General features: G+C 39.0%; 1 protein-coding gene across 19 annotated transcripts in view; it reads right to left on the minus strand.

The window, feature by feature from the left end:
* Positions 1-58: 58 nt before the first annotated feature.
* Positions 59-20,946, minus strand: part of LOC113043648 (C-Jun-amino-terminal kinase-interacting protein 3) — a 32,560-nt gene continuing 11,672 nt past the window's right edge. For 4 of the 19 annotated variants that reach the window (XM_026203237.1, XM_026203174.1, XM_026203227.1 and 1 more), the window contains 28 exons: positions 20,578-20,806; positions 19,635-19,731; positions 19,400-19,518; positions 18,887-18,898; positions 18,208-18,225; positions 17,695-17,752; positions 17,453-17,605; positions 16,257-16,314; positions 15,417-15,565; positions 14,587-14,643; positions 13,490-13,660; positions 12,572-12,731; positions 11,295-11,345; positions 10,027-10,113; positions 9,801-9,950; positions 8,807-8,972; positions 8,498-8,692; positions 8,266-8,422; positions 7,833-7,952; positions 7,639-7,719; positions 3,717-3,784; positions 3,445-3,593; positions 3,187-3,358; positions 2,712-2,825; positions 2,203-2,241; positions 1,519-1,680; positions 1,196-1,342; positions 59-1,113 (listed from right to left, as the gene is read on the minus strand). In XM_026203237.1, the coding sequence (XP_026059022.1) occupies positions 995-1,113; positions 1,196-1,342; positions 1,519-1,680; positions 2,203-2,241; positions 2,712-2,825; positions 3,187-3,358; positions 3,445-3,593; positions 3,717-3,784; positions 7,639-7,719; positions 7,833-7,952; positions 8,266-8,422; positions 8,498-8,692; positions 8,807-8,972; positions 9,801-9,950; positions 10,027-10,113; positions 11,295-11,345; positions 12,572-12,731; positions 13,490-13,660; positions 14,587-14,643; positions 15,417-15,565; positions 16,257-16,314; positions 17,453-17,605; positions 17,695-17,752; positions 18,208-18,225; positions 18,887-18,898; positions 19,400-19,518; positions 19,635-19,731; positions 20,578-20,806 (3,258 nt within the window). In that variant the 3' untranslated portion in view covers positions 59-994. Of the gene's footprint in view, positions 1,114-1,195; positions 1,343-1,513; positions 1,681-2,202; positions 2,242-2,711; positions 2,826-3,186; positions 3,359-3,444; positions 3,594-3,716; positions 3,785-7,638; positions 7,720-7,832; positions 7,953-8,265; positions 8,423-8,497; positions 8,693-8,806; positions 8,973-9,800; positions 9,951-10,026; positions 10,114-11,294; positions 11,346-12,571; positions 12,732-13,489; positions 13,661-14,586; positions 14,644-15,416; positions 15,566-16,256; positions 16,315-17,452; positions 17,606-17,694; positions 17,753-18,207; positions 18,226-18,886; positions 18,899-19,399; positions 19,519-19,634; positions 19,732-20,577; positions 20,807-20,946 lie in introns of those variants that run through there. The other 15 variants (XM_026203253.1, XM_026203247.1, XM_026203189.1 and 12 more) reach the window with 13 other exon arrangements.

A 20,946-nucleotide genomic window follows, 5' to 3' on the forward strand; every position in this document is an offset into this window, starting at 1 on the left:
GGAAAATACCATTAAGTTATGATAGCGTTTCATCAAATGATGGAGCTGAAGACAGAAGTATTCAGCACATAAACATGTTTATTTCTTAATACTTAACCACACAAAGAACACAGAGTGATGATTTACACACAAGGCGACTGGGACGACCATCTCTTCCAAACCTCGTCCAATCAAAGGCTTCAGTTTAGCTATTCACCTCATTCTTAATCCCAGAGGGAAGTTAGCAGTGCTAGTCAGCACACATCTCACTGAGCTTGAAAAATGGATAGCTGCGAACGTTTGAAGTGACTTTTAGCTCGGTTGAATATTCTTTTACATTTTCACTTTATAACGAGCTGAAATGGCATTGGGACATGTGTGGGTTGTGCTAGATAGCCAACAAATCCTGACCACTTATTTGATTATCCTCAAGTATTCACTCTATACTATTTCTCTCTGCACTCCATGATGCTTTCCAGTATTTACATATTGAGGTTTTTTTTGTATTTTCCCCTCTTGTATTTCATTACACATCTAGCTGGTTCTTCCAAAATGAATCCTCTCATCTCTGAAGTCTCTTGAGTTCATGATGAGTTCCTGTCAATTCAGTGAGCTGCGTGCTGACGGACTGTAAAAACAAAGGTCGGGGTATTTGGCAAAAACTGGGTAGTTCTGTCAGGAACATAGTTTGGTACTGATTTAAGCTGTTTATATTTCATTTAAAATTGCCATTCAGTCATAGGATGCAGCAAGTTCTTGAACTTTGTGTGTTTTTGTTGGGAAGGGAATGTTACAAGGTGGATGGAAGGATCGTACAGGTCGTTATAATAGAGGGTAGGAAAATACAGGTTAACGGGGTGAATATAAGACTTTCAAGGGGTAGTTACAAGGCTTGTTGGAGTGACATAGCTTAGGTACAGAATTCGGGGCATAGTTACAGAAAGGATTCATACTTCATCTTTGGGGGCGGAATTATAGGGCGGAAAGGGGGGCAGCCAGGAGCTGTCTGTTCATATCACTCCGGACCATAAGACACCTGCCACACAATGATATGACTCCTCTCTGCTTTAGACAATGCTGGCTTCATCTGAGGAGTTTCACCATTTGCTTCCTCTGTCTCGTCTTCGCCATCGCCTAAAAAAGAGAATGAGTAAATGCCATTAATAGTTATATGACCAAACAAACATGTTAATGTAGTGTTTTAATAGTTTCTCACCGATACGGAAGTCGATATAACCCTCTCCTCCACTTAGTACTAGCACATTCTGAAGGCTCTGTGCCTCTGTGTCCGTCGGGGCTGAGGAGCCCTGAGACTCTGATGGACTGTCCAACACGCTACCGTTCAGGCTGGCCAACACATCCCCTGAAAGCAACATGAGATGCATGCATGTTACAGTTACATAAACATGTCTAAAATATCCTTTTATAAATATGTTTGAATAAATATGTCTAAAAATACATGTAAAATGTATATATATATATATATATATATATATATATATATATATATACAATACTATATTTAAAATTGACACTAACCTGGCACTGACACGAAGAATTTGACAGCATCTCTGTGTCCATGGAAACAGAGTTGAGCCTGTGCCATAGAGCAGTATGGTATGAAGCTACTCTTCTCAGAGTTACTGTCATCTGCATAAACGTGGATCACGCCCCCCGATGATGTGGGTGACACCTTATTGGCTGCAAGAGAACAGAAAGCACCAATCAGAAAGTTTAACGACCAATGCAGAAACTCACAAGGACTGCCAGTGCTTAAATAAATAAATGAAACTGCTGCAGAGAAGAACAGTGTAATAAAGAGATCAAAGCATGCAAAAAAGCAGATATTAAAAAAGACAAAAAGCATGGGGGAAAAAATTAAGCATAGTTAACATAATGAAGGTAGAGGAAATTCATTCGTAATTAAAACAATTGACCCATTGAAAAAAAAAATCTATTTAACGATGGAGTGAATGAAATTAGTGTTTTTTTTTCTTTTTCTGATAAAAATGTATATGTAGATTTATATGACTCTTCAAAAAAATTAACACAAAATAATGGGGATAGTAGGACAGAGGTAATTCATCAATGACCAAACATGCTAAAACCACCTAAAAACAAGTTAATCAAACAAAGAAATATAAATGAATGAAACCCATTGAGTACCGAAAATAAGTGTGATGTGACATGATAAGAATGACAGTTATAACTCTCCACACTTACCCCTCAGTCCGAGGAGCTGCCCTCGATGAAGCACTACGGCTACAGGAAAAGGAAGTGGGACAGGGAACAAGGCAGGACAAGAGATCAACATTCATGAGACGAAGAGAAAGAGGGTAATGGTACAGTAAGGGAAAAAAGAAGAGGAGAAAGGAGCTGACAAGAGGAGGCACAGGGTTTATTGGATAATTAAGGGATTAAGGAAGTTGACTTAGTGGTTAATGATCTGGGATAATGACATTAAAGTTCCAGGGTGGTGGATACCCAATGAAATCGAAAGATGATGAGAATCAAGCCTCTTAACTAGTTTAACCAGCAAGACATCCTTGGTCAGCCAGCTTCAGAATGAGCAAGAGCAAGAACAAGCTGATTGACCATCAAAAGTATCACTAACCAGCATAAACCAGTGACAAAGAAATGTTTTGGTTGATCAGTGAAGGGTAAGGGTTCAGATGATCAAGGACCTTGTTATCAATAAAGTGTATGTGCATACAAATACCCCTTAGACTTACTTTCAGTCAGAGGGATTGAGATGATGACACCATTTCCAGTCCCCACCCACAGTCTGTTTCCTCCAATCAGCAGCGCAGTTATCCTGACAAAAGAGAAGCCCAACTTTCCTGTACCTGTCAATCACAGACAACATTGTAAACAATGTAAAACATTTATATTGCGACTTCTGATCTTTGATCAATTTAAGGCAAAATTACTATCTTTCAATAAATGGAATAAAGGACCAATAAATATAAACACATATTTAAATATAAAAATCTTATTTTATTACATTGACTTTTTTTTCTTTCTTTTTTTGACATTTTATGTTAAATTGCTTTTATAAATATGGTAAAATAAAACAAAATATAAAATTAAATTAAATTAAAGTAAAAAAACTGCATGAAGAGGCAATCTCAATTCTAAACTAATCTCTACACAGAACGCTATAAATCAGAAGTGTTGAAGTCACAGCAACAAAGTGAGAAGTGTTACCCAGCATCTTGCTGACATAAGGCTCAATATCCACATCTTGCAGATGCTGATGTGTGAGTGCGTGGTACAAGCGGAGCGTAGAATCCAACCGGATTGAAACCCAGACACCATCACCAATCCATGCCAGCTGTCTCACCTGGCTCTCCTTGCGTGGGTGAGCGTCAAATGATTTCTACATGAAAGAGAGAGAAAGATAAAAAAAAATGTTCCAAGACCAAGATTATGATGAAGACATAACATTCACTATCTGAGACTCACCTCAATCTGCATGCTCTTGGGCTGGATCACGTGGATCTTGTTCTTGTTACCACACCAGACTTTGTCATGAACCACAGCCATGCATCGAATGGAGTGGTGGGGTCTTCCCAGATCCATAAGATGATAGTTCGATAGATCCCATTGTCCGTCTGTGTTTATATTTCACATTTGTTATTGTAATATGCATGAATGAAAAATATTTACAAAATTGTTTTAACAAATAACCGTTTTCCATTTTATCACAAGTTTTACATTAGAAAAATGAAGCAAACCTTCAGCTCTATGAAAGATTGCAAGAGTTCCATCAGCTAACGCAACCAAAACTCTCCCCTTCACATGTCTGAAACACAATGAGACAAAGTAAGAAATGTTAGTATTTTTTCATATAGTAGGTGTTATTCTTTTTATATACACTACTATTCAAAAAGTTTATTCCCCAAGGATGCATCGAATTGGTCAAATGTAACAATAAATCTTTTATATTGTTACAAAACATATGTCAAAAATGCTTTTGAACTTTCTATTTATTATAAAATATCATGGTTTACACAAAAAAATATTAAGCAGCAAAACTGTTCCCTTTTAGTCTGTCACTCTAGACGCCACGTCATGGACCGACGAATTGGGATCTCAATTTGAGAGACCAATCTACTTCGAGTGTAAACTAAACTCTTGGAAGCTTATGGTTTTGGCAGCATGGCGATTCAGCGGTGGTCGAGTGGGTTGCACACTCCGCCCCCCCTGTTGTGCTGTAAGCAGCCATTTACTCTGTGCGCCTCAGCACTAAAAGAGCATTTCCCTGAATGAGCAATTTTCTCTAAAAGAATTTCACAGGTGCAACTTTGTAAAGATGACGGACCATCTTTTTAAAGATGCCATTTCACACAGTGTGTTTCTGGATGCAGTCATTACCTGCCGCCGGATGATGGTCAAGATCGCTGCCTCACGTGTCTGTGAATTAAACACGCTGAGGTGGCATTTGTTGATGACTCATGTTCCCATTGCGTGAAAATTACCATCTCGGAGCTGTGGACCAGCTTTCACTACTTCCGGCAGTAGCACAGGTGATTTGAGGGTCACAGTGGTGGTAAACCCCTCAGGGAACCAACCCTCAGGGGACCACCAATCCTCTAGTACCTTTGATCTAGTTGAGCAGCCAATGGAATGTGCTGGGCCCTCTTCAAAGTGCTTACTAGCGGTATTCTGTTGGGCTCCTCCTGATGACTGGATGTCGATCATTGCATGGGAGGGAGAGCTATCTGAGGAAGATTCAGCTGTGCTGTCACCCTCTGGGATCAAATGCCTGAATCGGATCCAGCTATGCTTTCCCGGGCCGCCGAGAAGAGAGGGCTCAAGTGGAGCAGTCAGTAGCAATTGTGTCCTAAGTGCACCTCCTTCTGGTGGGGAGCCCTGTTGCTCCCTTCCCGGGTTAGTAGGTAAGGTTCCTCAATGCCCCTGTGCTTCCACCTGGCTTTAACACCCCAGTCTGATCATTGCCGAGGGTGGCCCCCTGCGTTTGCCCTCACTCCGGCGCAGCATCCGCAGCAACCTCTGCAGCAGCCTCCAGACAAGCAGCATTGTGGAGCCGGGCATAGGCAGGTCGCCCTGCCTGTCCAGGCCTGCGTCAATCCTGGTGGCAAGCGGAAGAGCTAGTAGGTCTGAGACAAGCGACCCAGAGATGGAGGGATCTGCTCTTCGGGAGATGGTGAATGCACTCCTTCCCCCAGAGTAGGGCCGGGTGAAGAATCTATTGTTTCGTTTTACCCTGCAATTGGTCTTTTGGTTGACAGTACCCAAATTCTCAACAAAAGAGCAGTTTTCTCTATCTCTGGCTCCCAGGAGAGCACTGAAAGCTGCAGATGGCCCAACACCAGACCTCACTCATCCTCCTCCTTCACCAGTCGGCAGCAGCGGGCGGTTCGAGAGCATCAACAAAAGTCCTACTCATGCACCCTCTGCAAACCAGGTAAGTGTTGCACTACATACTAAGACCCCTCTTCGCTCCACTCACAAGCCAAATTCCTGCATTCCACCTCCCTGCCCCACTGCGGTTACAGCGGCGGTTGTTTCGTTGGTCCCGCTTGCATGGTTTCTGGGTGCATGGCTACCCAGCCCATCTCGCTGTCTCGCTGAACCATCAGACCATCACTACAGTGAAGGCAGCTGATGCTCCTGTCTTGCATGCAGAGATTGCAGTCCTACTGACGAAGGATGTGATAGAGCTGATCCCTCCAGCTAATATGAGGATGGGAAACCGTTTCTGCTTCTGGCATATCAGTAGAAGGTTCTGCCTCTTCAGAGACCTCTCACTGCCAGTTGCTCTACTCCCTGACCGAGGGAACACTCTGCATGGACTCAAGTATGCCCAAACCCCCACCCCCCAGTGAGCCATTCTCGCACAGACACTGTGCAAGTCATGGAGGACGAGGAGCTGGTCTTGCTTGTGGCACCATATTGGCCCAGACATGGTTCCTCAAACCATGCTACAGCCCCTCTCTGGCAGATTTCCTCTGAGGAAGGATCTACTGACTCAGAGATGGGGCACCTCTGGAAACTTCATGTCTGGTGCCTGGAGGTAGAGGACACCATCACTTCGATGAGAGCACTGTCTATGAGACACGCTTGAGCCTTGAAGTGGAACCTGTTTGTTAAGTGGTGTTATTTTCGTCGTGAAGACTCCTGGAGATGCAGAGCTGTGCTTTCCTTTTTGCAGTAAGGGCTGGAGCGAAGGCTGTCTCCCTCCACCCTGAGTCTATGTCGCTGCGATCACTGCAAACCATGACCCCATGGATGGGAAGTCAGTAGGTAAGCATGACGTGGTCATCAGTTTCCTTATGGTGGCCAGAAGGATAGATCCTCCCCGGCCCCCCTCCATACCCTCTTGGGACCTGTCTCTAGTGCTTAAAATGCTACAGCAGAGTCCATATATGCCTTTCTACTCATTCGAGCTGAAGTTTCTTTCAATGAAAACTCTGTTCTTGCTTGCACTGGCCTTCATCAAGAGGGTAGGGGACCTGCACACATTTTCAGTCAAATATATGTGCCTAGAGCTCTGGCTGGCTGACTCCCAGGAAATCCGGTGGCCCAGGCCCGGCTATGTGCCCAAGGTTCCCACTACTCCCTTCAAAGATCAGATGGTGAACCTGCAAGTGCTGCCCTTGTAGGAGGCAGACCCAGCCCTATCTTTGCTGTCCCATCCAAGCGTAGACTGGATACAAAGTTTAGGACCTCAGGCCAGCTCTTTGTCTGTTACGGAGGCCAGCAGAAGGGGAAGGCCATCTCTAAGCAGAGGATAGTCCACTGGATTGTGGAAGCCATCACCCTGGCTTATCAGGTAGAAGGTGTGCTCTGCCCGCTCAAGTTGCATGCTCACTTTACTAGGAGTGTTGCATCCTTCTGGGCCCTGGCTCGTGGCACCTCGCTGACAAATATTTGTAGAACTGCGGGCTGTGCAACCCCCAACATGTTCACTATATTCTATATCCTTTGTGTGGAGCCAGTATCCTCCTGTGATTTCACCTCAAATGGGTAGTTTGGGTGTTTCCCTGGCAGACTTCTGCCATTTCCAAGAGGGTTACAATCCCCTCCAATTGTCAATATGTACCTAAATGGGTATTCATATTCGTATTTGCTCCCGAGACCTCTTTCAGGAAAGATGGGACTTCCGCAGCATCCCTGTTCCAAGTGGAATAGGTACGTTTTCCTAGTGTTATCCAATCACACTGAGTGGGTAGTGCTACGACAACAGTGAGTGGTTTTCTTTTTGCGAGCTCTGGCCTACACCAAAAAAGCGGTGTGGGTGGCTCGCACAGGGCACTTGCAGGGGCAGTATATATGGCGCTTTAGTAGAGGATCCCAATTTGTCGGTCACCGACATGACGTCGATACTGATTGACTGAAACGGAACATCTTGGTTACATATGTGTTTCTTGAGCAGCAAATTGATGATTCTGAAAGATCATGTGACAGTGAAGACTGGAGTAATTATGCTGGAAATTCAGCTTTGCCAACACAGAAGTACATTTTCAAACGTATTAAAAACAATTATTTAAAAAAAAATACAAATAAAAAAATAAAAACAAATAAAATAAAAACAATATCGTTAATGAATTCAGAGAACTCTTTCAAAAACATTAAAATCAGACCCCAAACTTTTGAATAGTACTGTACATACTTCAGTAGGATTCTACTTACACCAAACTCAGTACAGAGTCTTTGAGTTTGATTGAATGGAGGCATTTCTTCCAATTGGTCACTGCAGAGTGGACATAAAGCCTGTGGAGAGAGTTTACAGAGAGTTTACAGAGTATTTTACAATGTGCATTTAATATTTGAGATGGAATTTTGACTTAAGAATGTGAAAATGCAACTGAAGATGTGATGCCAACCAGCCATTTTGGGCTCCTAGCCACATGGTCGGGGCAGCACTTGTTCCTGCCTGGTCGTCTCCTGCCTCTTCTGAGTCTGTGGGGGCTGAAGTCACTTGCTCCTTCGGCACACCTGCTTCACTGATGACACAACGCGCAGAGCAGACCATTTAAATTCAACACACATACCTAAATCAGTTATTAACGTATTCAGCAAATAGTAAACCGCCCTTTTGCAGTGAGAAAAAAACAGGACTGGTTTAAAAAACTGTATAATATTTGTGAATAAACATTTATGAAAGAATTTGTCAAGTCAAGTCACCTTTATTTATATAGTGCTTTTAACAATATAGATTTTAACAAAGCAACTGAACAGCATTAAAAATTTATAATTTATAATTAAATAATAATTCATCTAAAGGTTTTGTGGTTTAGTAGGCTAAAGGTGAGGTACCTGTGTGTGTTGTCAGTAAAGACATGCTCGGTGAAAGTACTGAGTGTGCTGTCCCCACTCTCTATAGGCCCTGCCTCCTCAGACACCTCAATGGCTTCTGTCGCTTCCTCCGCAGACTGTGACACTGCTAAGCTTCTGCACACTGGAGCTGTAGGAGCTAAACACAAAGCATATGATGAACACTATGTAGTCTCAAAGATTCCTAACATACCTTTTCAGTCAGTTTGCTCACCTTGGCTTCGGTCCTGCACAGGTGTGTCGGTGCGAGAGGAGCAGTTGCTGCGTACTACGCTGCAGTTAGTGGCACAGCCCACGATGGTGATTCCCGCCAGCATGCCCTCCACTCCACCCTTCTCCTCTGAAGGCCCATCTCCAGCCTGCTGCTCCAGAAATATATCACCTGCTGGGTAATCACTCTCACTGGCCGCTACACACACACACACACACACACACACACACACACATGAAAAATAGAAGTGACAGTTAACACATCTTATACACTTCTACAATTGAGAGTTTAGTTATTTGTATACAGCACTACCTGGTACGCTGGAGATACACAGCACATGGGCATTACACACATTAAACTGGTCGACCAGTGAGCAGGGCTGGTTTGCATCGATAATGACCACTTTACTGGCTGAATGAGTGCTTGTCAGAATCCACACGCGGCTGCTCATCGAGTCAGTCTCATGCAGTTCTTTAGGCTAAAAGAGGGAGAAATATCAATGTTTAGACTCAAGAATCACTTCCAGCATTCATTTACTTAAAAAGAAAGGGATGCAGCGGCAGTAATCCCTTCTGATCTAGTGACTAGTGAATTTAAAAAATAATTATATGAAATGATTTAAGTTGTAATAAAAATTACTAAAATGTTATTATAAGCATAACAAATTGAGTAAAAGGTTTACCTAAAAAAATTAGCAATAAATCTGAAAACATCTTAGTATAAGACGTATATGTGGTTTGTCTCCCTTCTGCTTCAATCAATGTCACACATTTGCTTATTTGAATTTCTTTACATTCTTTACTTTTACACTCTGCTTTTTCCAGGTTTAAATTTAATTTCAATTAAAATGTTTGATGTGGTCTCAGACTTTATGCTCACCAAGGCTGTATATATTTAATAATAAAAAATAATAAATAAATAAATAAATAAATAAAACTGTAAAATTGCAAAATATTATTAGACTATAGATATTTGTTATCTATTATAATATATTTTAAAATATAATTTCTTACTGTGAAGGCAAAGCAGAATTTTTTAGAAGTCAATATTTATTATTAAATGTATTATTATTATCAGTGTTAAAATGTTGCTGTTAGTTATTTTTTATGGAGTTTGTGTTAATTTTTTCAAGATTCCTATTTGTAACTTTATAAATCTTTTTACTGTCACTTTTGTTCAACTGAATGCATCCTTGAGTTAAAAGGTTTTTTTTTGTTGTTGTTTTTTTTACATTTCCTCCAGAAGTGTTGGTTTATTTTCTTGTAATTTCATGTGTTCTATTCTTGTTTTTTAAAAGGCCCTTCACCTTCTTTTTCTCTGGTGAGCTCTCGCTCTTGCTGTCTCCACCTGGGTCTTCAGCAGTCAAAGGATCTGAGCCGTTGGACGTCTTCACAGCTGCAGTCTCCTGATTGGGTGTCTTCCAGCCAGTGAGATCCACACCAGCAGCACACCACAGCTGAAGAACAAGAGTCTGAGTTCATCACTTCAAACCCTCAAAACAAACCGTCTGCAAGCCTGTGTGTATCTTTTACCTTTCTTTTGGGATCTTTCTCCACCAGAGGGCGGCAGTAAACTGGCACAGGGACATTTTTCATGCGATTATCCTCTTTCTCATTGGCCTGTGAGGACACAGGAAGACAGTGATGTTCACAAGGCCTTTGTAAATAAGATCACTGCCACACACTACAAGCTGAAAATGCCAAACTCAGAGCTCCCATCATGCCCTGGTTAAGATTGCCTTGATCCAGGGCACACAGAGAAAAGGGGAACCCAAGAACAGTAGTTCAAAGTCTGTTAGAGGGTTACAAGGCAGACGCATGCGCAATGACAGTCAGTCTACTGTATAGTCAGCAAATGCCATTGAGAGACAGAGAGAGCAGCAAATCCTGATTCAAGTGTTTCTAAGATGGAGGAAAGTTTGATAGGGACCAGCATATCATGTTACATAAGACTGACAGAATAGACTTTCTCACCATCTGAATTAATTTACTTTCATCTAAGATTGTGTTCTCTTTATAGAATTACATTTTGGAATCTGATTATAATAAAACAAGCTTTGGTTTAAAATGAAAAAGCACAAAAAAAGATTATTAAAATGATTTAAAATGTGCTTTAAAGTATGTATTTTTATACATATTTAAAAGAGTACTTAAGTGTCCTAAGAAACAGTCCTAAAAGTGTTCTCTCTTTATTAAGTACACCTAAATTACCTTTTATTTTCTGAATATTATATATTCTGTAAGTACGGTTTCCTTTTTTACAAATATATACACTTTTTCTCAAGGGACCACACTATTTAATTTAAATTGCATTAATGATTTCATAAATATAAAACATGTTGAACTGAAAGCAATCTATGTATTAAACTTATTTCCTATTACATTAAATCATAACATGATATATTTGAGCTTTTTAAATTGTAGTTACGTAGTTCATCAAATGCTGAATGATTTTCACGGACCACTGTATTTGAATTACTTTTAAATTGATACATGGTACTACATTTACATTTAAGGTTATCTTGCAATAACGCTGACTAATAAATTATGATGACCTGCACAGTTATATCAGTAAAGGTTGTATGTTACTGTAAAATCAGCAAAATGTCTTAAATGCAGAAAATACTACGGTATAAATGCCAGAGGTTTCATTTCTAAAGATATATTCAACTTAGCAAAGACATAATTTTCTGCTGCGTCTACGCAGTGATTTGCTGACTGAGGCTGAGTCAGGTTAGGGCTGGGAGTTAAAGGGACAGGGTGGGAGAGGTGCATGCTGGTCCTCTGCCGCTCAGACTTGCCTGCGTCCTCTTCGCTGTGGCATCTTGAGCACTGTCCGCCTGCGAGACGTTCTGTGGGAGATCACAGTTAGAGCCACGGTGACACTGTCACCACGGCAAGCTTGACAATCACACTGTCACCATATAACCCTAGCACTGTTGCCACTCCAGAAACCAGCACAACGTGAACTAGTTAACTAGTCCCATGAAACAAAAAAAACTAATTCCAGACTAATAACAGCCATTACTAAGACAATGGCAACCAGCACACAGTCATAGCTTGCTGCTGTGTCACACACGAGCGAGAGTTCAGATGTTAAAACACTTATAATAGTTAAAAGAGGTGCCAAGTTATTAACAGGACAAAACGCTAAATGCACTGTATTCTTCTTCACATTTTACTGTCTGCTTAAACTATTTTAGCAAAACAGTTTATTTGCACAGTTCATGTAAATAAACAATTCACTGATAAAATTAACAAATCACAGTGCAAACACAAATGCAACAATGCATTGTTATTTTTTATAAAATTTCAATTTTTTGTGTTTTGTTCTTTTATTTGAAAAAAAGACTAATATTTACCTTTATTTTTAGTTTATTATTATTATTTTTTTTACATTCATTTTAGTTTCTTCTTATTTAAACATTGCATTTCACTTAGTTGCCAAGGTTGCATTTCTTTTATAATAATTTATAAATGTTTATACTGTGTGTGTGTGTGTGTGTGTATATATACATATATATGAAATATATAAAAAATAAAACACCTACAATTTATTTAAATTAAAAACAATTTTAATGTTTTTTTTTCTTTTTTTTATAATTTTTTTTTAAAAAATTATAGCATTCATTTTGTCAAATATTAAGTGAAATTCAATTCCTCATCACAAGTTTTTTTTTTTTTTTTACTTTTTCTTGAATTCTAAATTCCAGATAAATTCACTTTAATGATTTCACCATAATATACAGTATTTGTTGTGGATGAAAGCTCTAAATGCTGAATTAAAGTCATCTGATAAACAGTTTCATACTAAAACTAACCCCCCCCCCCCCACTAAATTACTCTTGCACATCTTCAACAAACCATTAATCACCTCACATTAACTCAGACGCCCATTCCCTATCTTGGGAGGAGCTAAACTAGGAAATGCCCCCTTTGGTGCACCCTTTTGGTGCATTTGGCTCCATATTTTTTTCTCTTCTATTTGACTTCCTGACAAAACAGAGGCACTTCAGTCTCCAGGTGGACATAAATTTAATAGAGATCAAGGGTCAAGGGTCAACATAGGGGCAGATACCTGTTTCAGTCGGGACGGGACACTCCAGCCACAGGTCTGCATGGGGCCATCCTTCCGGCGCATGTGCTCGCGCACCTGCCGGTACTGCTCTCGACGCTGCTCTCTGCGTGTACAGAGCGCAGAATCGCTGAGGAGAGACGCAACACCATTACTGGGCAGTCTAAAGTGGCGAAGAGAAAGAGAGAGAGCGAGCAGTCAGCGAAAGAGCGAGAGAACCAGCCAGCCGAGGCCAAAAACAAATGCCAGACACACAGCGGGATGTGATACATTTCATTCATATTTCTGTATTTGGCAAATATTATGTTATGTAATGCTAATGGAGTGCGAGGGAAGCAGACTTAAAAAAAATTGATATGTATATGTTGATATGATCTAATGGTTTGAAATGTAACTGTGTAAAAATGCTCTGATGAGTTAAGCAATGAATGCATAAAAAAATTACATATTTTCATTATTTATAAGTTATTAGATAATAATAACTAATAATTTACAAAACATTCATAAGCAATTAATAAGTGATATGCTAAGCAAGAACTAGAACTAGATTTGGCAAGAACAAGAACTAAACCTCACAACCTAAATTAAGTATTAAATAAATACTAATTTTTTTAAAAAAATGCAGGTTTTCTTTTAGAGATAATGTTAGAATTAGTCTGTAGTTTTTATTATTAGTTTTATTTAAAGCTATAAAAGTCTATGCTATTTCCTTGGATAACCTAAGTAAAGGTCTGAGTGAGTCAAATGCAGCATTAGCGCACAGCATTTAGCAGGAGTCAGCTTGCCTGAGCAGAAGAAAGAGAGAGAACAGACACGGGGGACAGAGGAAGAGGGAGGACAAACAAACAGGTACAGTGTGTGGATGAGGATGTGAGGACAGATGGGACAAAGACACGGTCAGGTACGCATGTTTCTTCTCACTCTTCAGGCATGAACTCCAGTGTGCCGCTGGAGGTGGAGATCTGGCACATGGTTTGGGAGCGTCTCTGGTTGTAGCCAGCAGGAGAGGGAGACTTGTAGTGAATGTTGACACTGGTGTACGGCCGTTTCACTGGAGGAGGGCTCGCAGATGAACTAAAAAGACGGGCAAAGCTGGAGAAAGACACAGCAAAGTGAGCAGGTAAAGGAACAGATCAAATGTAAATTATAAAATTAGTAATAAAACTACTGCTGTGTGAAATCATTCCCCTTTCTTACATACTGATTTAAAGGGATCATTAGATGCCCATTTTCAACAAGTTTATATTATTCTTTAGGGTCTTAATAAAAAGTCTGTAAAAATAGTTTGGATTAAATTTCTTAATGGTAATAAAACACCCTTTTTACACTGTCAAAAAAAGCTCTTTTCAGAGCAAGCAGTTTTGTAGTATTTTCCTTTAAATGTTAATGAGCTCTGCTGACCCCGCCCCTCTCTTCCAGCTGCTCTCTGAGGGACTGTTTACTTTAGCCACATTCATCATTAAACTTGCTTATTAGCACATTATTAGAAAAAGCGATTTGCAAAGATTCATTGAAAAAAAACGTACACACTTTTTTTCTGTTGGTGAAGCTGGATCACGAATGAGTTGCGTGAAAATAAACACATTTAGGTAGATCGGGGACGCATTCCCTTGTGTCTTAAGTGGCTCAGATGTTGGTAGTAAATGACGACTGCTATGTTAATAATAATAGCCATTGTAAGTCTGCATCTGCTCTGGTGGTGAAACAATGGTGGACTGATTACAGCTCACTCAGTCCAATCTGTGCTGAAACACCACTGTCAATCAAACTATAGTGGGAGGGGCCTGTCTGTGTGATGTCACAAAGACCAGCTTCTGACATCGGCTCAATTTGACAAAGGGGAAAACATTTAACGAGATAAAAAAAAAAACACTGGGTGGATTTTTATCATTATAGGGTGGTTGTGTGCACACACTGCCAACACACGTCAGTTCAAACAACTTGTAAAAGTGCATGTAGCATCCGATGACCCCTTTAAGAGTTAAAAACGAAATGTCTAAATCTGCTGTATTACTCACAACTGCCAGATTATGGACTTCTTTTTCTCTGGTAGAGCAGGACTCTCTCGAGATGCCCTGTGGAAGTGAAATAGACAAAGTGGAAATTAAGTTTTTACATGAGACTGTAAACATACTACAGTAAAAATATGTTTATTAGTTAACCGTACATTACCTAAATATATAGCATTGAACATGTTTTATCTTTTAACATTGCATTATATAATTTTACTGTAAAAAGTATAAATGAACATAAATTACAGCTACAATTAATGTAGTACTCAACAAGAAATTACTTGTACTTTGAAAGTAAATGACTGTTAAAAAGTTTTTTTTATATTTTCTTTTATCAAAAACAGGGCCACCTAATAATTTAAAATGGTAAACAGTAAAAGTACATTCCCTGAAGTCCCTGCATGATACAAACAGTCACTAGTGATTACAGATAGTGATTATTCTTAATAATAGTGTTTTTTTCTGCAAGATTTTAAAAATAAGTATCTTATGCTCACCAAAGCTGCATTTATCTGATCAAAAACACATAAAAACAGTAATATTGTGAAATATTATTACAGTAGAAAGTAAGTTATTCCCATGATGTCAAAGCTGTATTTCGATCGTCATAACTTGAGTGTCACATGATCCGTTCGGGAAACATTATTATCAGTTGTGCTGTGAATGTTTTCATTTATGTACATTAGACTGTTTTGTCAAATTTTATGTTACATTACATTGCATCAGTGCATTTGTCCTCCCCTAATGACCATATTTTATGAGTATTATATTGGTGAAGTAAGTGTCTGAATCAGAGTTGATGTGAGATTTGATGTATATGGCTGCCTCTCGCTCACCTGATCATCTCGGTCCAGCGCACAGCCTCCTGAAGCTCCATCAGTCTCTCCTTGTACTGGTTGCGCTCCATCAGCACACGGGCCATCTCTACACGTGTGAAGCGTCGTCTCTGCGTCATGGCCACATCGTCCTGCAGTGGAGATGAGTACTGCACCAGAGAGCCACACAGAACACAGCAGCACCACAAAACACAGCAGCAGTGAAGCGGATGTTAGTGCATCAGCATTTCACAGCATTAAATATACAGTTACTTAAACATTGTGAGAAGGTTAAACTGGTTAGGTTCACTGCGCATAGCATTTTAATTAAAAACTGTTAGAGCATAACAAAGCAAGGCCTTTTATTGGTAATAAAAATTTCTCATATCCAAACACTAACTGTGTTTACAACTTGATTTAATGTTAAAATCTTACTTTAAAGGGACAGTATACCCCAAAATGAAAATTAACACATTATTTTCTCTCATTTACCCTCAAGCCATCCTTGGTGTATATGACCATATAAGACCATAATATCCATATTAAAAGTTTTTATAAAGGTAATAAATGATTTTAATATTATTAATAATATAAGAAAAAACATTATTTGGTTACTTAATTGAGATTTTAGAGTTCTGTTCCAAAACCTAGTGAGCATGATTTTTTCATCACAGTGCATTCTGGGATTTCCTTCTCTGTTGAGGATACTGGATATCCTATGCTGCCACTGTACTGAGCTAAAACAAGGTGTTTCTGGAGAAAACGACTTAAGTAACTACCTGCTCACATCAGTGAGGCAGCTCACTACTTTCTGGAGCAGAGAAATGAGTGTTTGAAATGAGACTAAAGTGTTTGACTTACATCCTCTCCACCCTCGTCTTTAGAGTCCTGAGATACTCCTAAAGCTTCAGCTCTCAACCTTTAATCAAAGGGAGACATTCAGACTTTAATTAGATTGAAGGCACAGAGATTCTTTAAAAAAACCATGAGCCACTTTCGGACACACAGAATGCATTTTTGCATTCCACTGTGCTGCTTCTTTTATTGTCTGTGTCAGTGGTCTCAAACTTAATTTCTGGAGGGCCACAGCTCTCCACAGTTTTGCTCCAACCCTAATCAAACACACCTGACCCAGCTAATCAAGGTCTTTTGGACTACTAGAAACTAGAAAAGCAGGTTTGAGTTGGAGCTGGTCAGAACTAAACTCTGCAGAGCTGTGGCGCTCCAGGAATTGAGTTTGAGACCACTAGTCTGTGTCAGTGATTCCCAACCTGGGGGGTCTCGCCTCGCAACCCCCACTAGGAATCGCTAAATTACTGGGGGGTTTGAAAAGTGAAACCACAAAAGGCTTCAGGTGTAAATTTAAATTAAGAGGTTTAAATTCATGAAAATTATTTATGGACAATATTTTATATAAAATATATATATTATGAAACATGTTGGACTCTATATCTGCTAGAAAATAGAACACTTACAAAAACACACACACAATTTTTTTTTTTTTTTATGACACACATACAAACCATACTCTGTGATATCCATACCAACACACCCACACAACTTTAGCTGCATTATTTATCCAAATGGCACTGTAATATGCAGAAGCAAAAAAAACTGTATTTGCTTTATAAGTAATTCCTGAAAAAAGTGGCACAATAAAAAGAGAAAAGTACAAAATGTAATTTTAAACCTTGCCAACAGAATGAAAGCCTATTGACAAAATTGCATTATTTTATATTTAAATTACACCGCGATTAAAAATAGCAGTTTTAATGGTTTTCAATGCAGACATTTTTGTCCTTGAGGTCCTGAGAGGAAAACAAAAAATTGCACCTAGTGCAAACCAGATTTATTAAAGGAAATGGAAGTGAAATAATACAATTCCAATAAAATAACACACCTGTGCCAAAATTAATGCAGTTGGCAATAACATAGGCATAATTATAAAAAAATTAATAAAAAATGAATATTTGTCCAAAGGTTAAAAGGTTAAAATCTTTCAAAAGGTTAACATTTTTCAATGTTGTGACAGAAGAAATCAGTGGAAACAAACAGACCTCTTTAGCTCCTCCTCCAGTTCTTTCACTCTCTGGTCCACTTTGCTCTTGGACTGTTTCACTGTTTCCAGCTCTTCCCGGAGAACTTCCTGTTCACTTGACAGCTCATCTAATTTAGCAATCAGGTCATTCTTCACAATGTTTAGGGCATTCCTACAGATAGCAAATGATTCCATTATAACTTGTAGACGCATACATACATGGATAAATACACACACATTCTGTCTTTCTATCCCGCTTACTTGGTCTCCAGTAGTATTTTGTTCTCTGTTAGCAGATTTTCCACCTCTTTCCCCATACCTGTGGGATTTACAGTGTTAGCAAGAGTAAAGACCACCATGAACACTTTCCAAATATCAGATAAACAGACTAAGGAACGGCTGATTCAAAACTACATCACAATCACAATTACAGTACATTTAGCTACTATTTTAAAATAATTCAGTCAGATCTCCTCTTTATTGTGACATCAAACAATAACCTTTAAAGGGTTTTATATAAAAGACATCTAAAGGGGTATAATCACAGTCTAACTTGATAAGTGGAGTAGAAAACATCCAAACTGAACTGATAATATGATTCATATGAGCCGCAAAGCCATGCATTAAGCACAGCACTGAGCAGCTGAAGTTAACAGGATTAGAAGAGCAGAAGCACAGGACTACATCTCACCAAAGCATAGCCACAAACAAGAAAAGCATCACAATGTCCTACTGAAATTAACATGAGGGAGAAAATGAGGCTATGAGCCTTACCAAAGAAATCATCCTGGACTGAAAAAGAGAGCCAAGGAGGGAACAGAAGGAAAGTAGCGAGGAAGGAGGAGGCAGCCAAATGACAGGAGTAAAAGAATGAATGTGAAGACAGAAGAGAAGATCAAAAGATAATGATACAAGTAAAAAAATAATAATAAAAAAAGATAAAATAAAAATAAGATTAAGGGAAGAGAGAAAAACAAATGGACAAGTTCATGTTAGATATTCATCATCACACACATACAAATGCGCACACACACACACACAGTTTTTACTGCTTATAATGTTTGTGGAAATTGTGGTACACTTTTTTCCGGATTCATTGATGAATAGAATGTTCAAAATAGCAGCTTTTATTTAAAATACACATTTTGTAACAATATAAATGCCTTCACTGTAACTGTTGATCAATTAAAAGCCCTTGAACAAAAGTATTCATTTTTTTAAAAAGAAATGTAACTCTTTGTGACCCCAGACTTTTGAAAAGTGGTGTATTTTCAAGTGTATTGATGTGTGTGTTTTTTTAATTTAATGTGATTCTGAGTTACAGTTTAATGTGGTCCTGTAAAGTTATATGACTAATTGTGTTTCATGTGGATGTTAAATCCATGCAAAGGACATAACGAGCAAAACAGAATGAGAACTGAAAATACCAATCTATCAGTGATCAGATACACACCTGAGAACTCCCCTAGGGGCGTGGCCGAGTGAAGCGCACACAGGAAGGAAGCACAGAGAGGGGTCAAGGGTCAGTGAGTGAGACGGCCAATCAAAAGAAAGATCCACCTTCACACTGAGATAAACAAATCAAGAGCTCTACCTTGATGAAACAAAACAAATCAGAAAACTGCCAACATAAATAACGGGAATTACTCAAATGAAACAATTCAGGATAACTTCATCAGACCAAAATGTGCTTAGGGGCAGGAGATACAGCCATGAAGCAAGCATGATATCCCAAGAGACTTTGCTTTGGGCATACATCCAGCACCAGCAGTGTGGCTTCCTGACAAAAGGCATGCAGTTAAAAAGGCCCTCAGCCACCATATGCTTAGCAATGCATATGCTTCAAATATAATCAGAAAATGAAAAATCACTGATCTTAAATGCAGGTTACATATAAACCAAGGTAACCTGCATTTATGGGAAACTGTCCATCAACTGCGGAGGGAAAATAAACTATAAAGCTTACCGAGAAGTTCGGCTCCTGCGTCCACATCACCGATGATGTCAGACTTGGCGTCTTTGATCTCATGGTACAGAGAGTCTGTGTTGATGCCGAATGCCTCATTCACTATGCCCTGAGAAGGACTGTAAAGGAACAAGAATCATTTATAACTTTGACTTCAACGGTCCGTTTGTATCGATCAGGTATTTTGTTCTTTTTACTCAGCATTTAATTGTGTGAATGATGTGCATCTGTCTACCTGTTTCCTCCTCCGTAGACTCGAGGGTCCATATCTAGCTCTGGCGTTGAGTCTATAAGTTCCTGAAACTCTGACCATTCATCACTACTGCCCATACCTACAGACAAACCCACACACATGCAAATGAAATTAAGACAAACGTTTTTCTGTAATGAAAATGAGAAATCTATAGAATGTACACAAATGCCTTAATTTGACATTGTGAAATCATGTTAGTATGGATTTAATCGATGCCCATGAAATATCAGGAACAAATTGTTTCTTTACTTAGAACGCAAGTGACCGGGTTGGTTTCCAGTTGCGGGCAACCAATATATCAGCAACCCTTATAGATCACCTGATATCTGACATTTTTAATTACTAGCATCAGCTATATACTAGAACTACAGAACAAATATTATTTATCAAGATCAAATTATTATTATTATTATTATTATTATAATTAAAATAATATTATATGATCCATTTTCAAAATAACAATTTCAAATGAATTAAATCGTAAATCTTATCTAAAAAATGATTAATTAAATTTACTGAAACAATGTTGTTAATGTGCTATATATATATATATATATATATATATATATATATATATAGTAATGTTCAAAAGTTTGGAGTCAGTAAGATGTAAAACACTTCTGTTCAGTAAGGATGCATTAAATTGACTTTGTGAAAGTGAATGTAAATACTTTATTTTATTACAAAAAATCTATTAAAAAAATATAGAAAATACCATATTTACTGTATTTTTGATCAAATAAATGCATCCATGGTGACCATGAGACTTCCTTTAAAAACATACAAAAATCTTGCTGACCCCAAACCTTTTAATTGTAATGTTTTAACATATTTTGATGAACATTGGCATCAGTCTTTATCGCTTTTTTTTTGTTCTTTTCTTCTGTGTTTATTTAATATCGTCTCAGTTGTTCCTCTCTCTCACCAATGCTGACGTTCCTGGTTTCCTGAGAGACCTGCACCTCCATGTTTTTACTAAGACGCTTTTCTTTCTTGCAGTCCCGCCTCCGGTGCCTGTCGAACTCTCCCACCGATGCCAGCCCATCATTCTGAGGGGTAACTGTTGCCGAGGGAACAGACGAGGTGGGGGTGTTTGATTTGCTCCCTGTGCTGCTGGGTGTGGCTGCGACGGAGTCTGAATCTGAGCCATCCTCCTTAAAACAGAGAGAACAACATTATCACCCACACATTTTAATAATTAACATGCTCTGCTAAATGTATAAACTAGTGAATCTGGTGTTGCTTTGACAAGACTGGATTAACAAATAATTACACTTACTAGCCAGCCTTACAT

The sequence above is a fragment of the Carassius auratus genome, chromosome 3 (genome assembly GCF_003368295.1).
Source record: "Carassius auratus strain Wakin chromosome 3, ASM336829v1, whole genome shotgun sequence".
Taxonomy (NCBI): domain Eukaryota; kingdom Metazoa; phylum Chordata; class Actinopteri; order Cypriniformes; family Cyprinidae; genus Carassius; species Carassius auratus.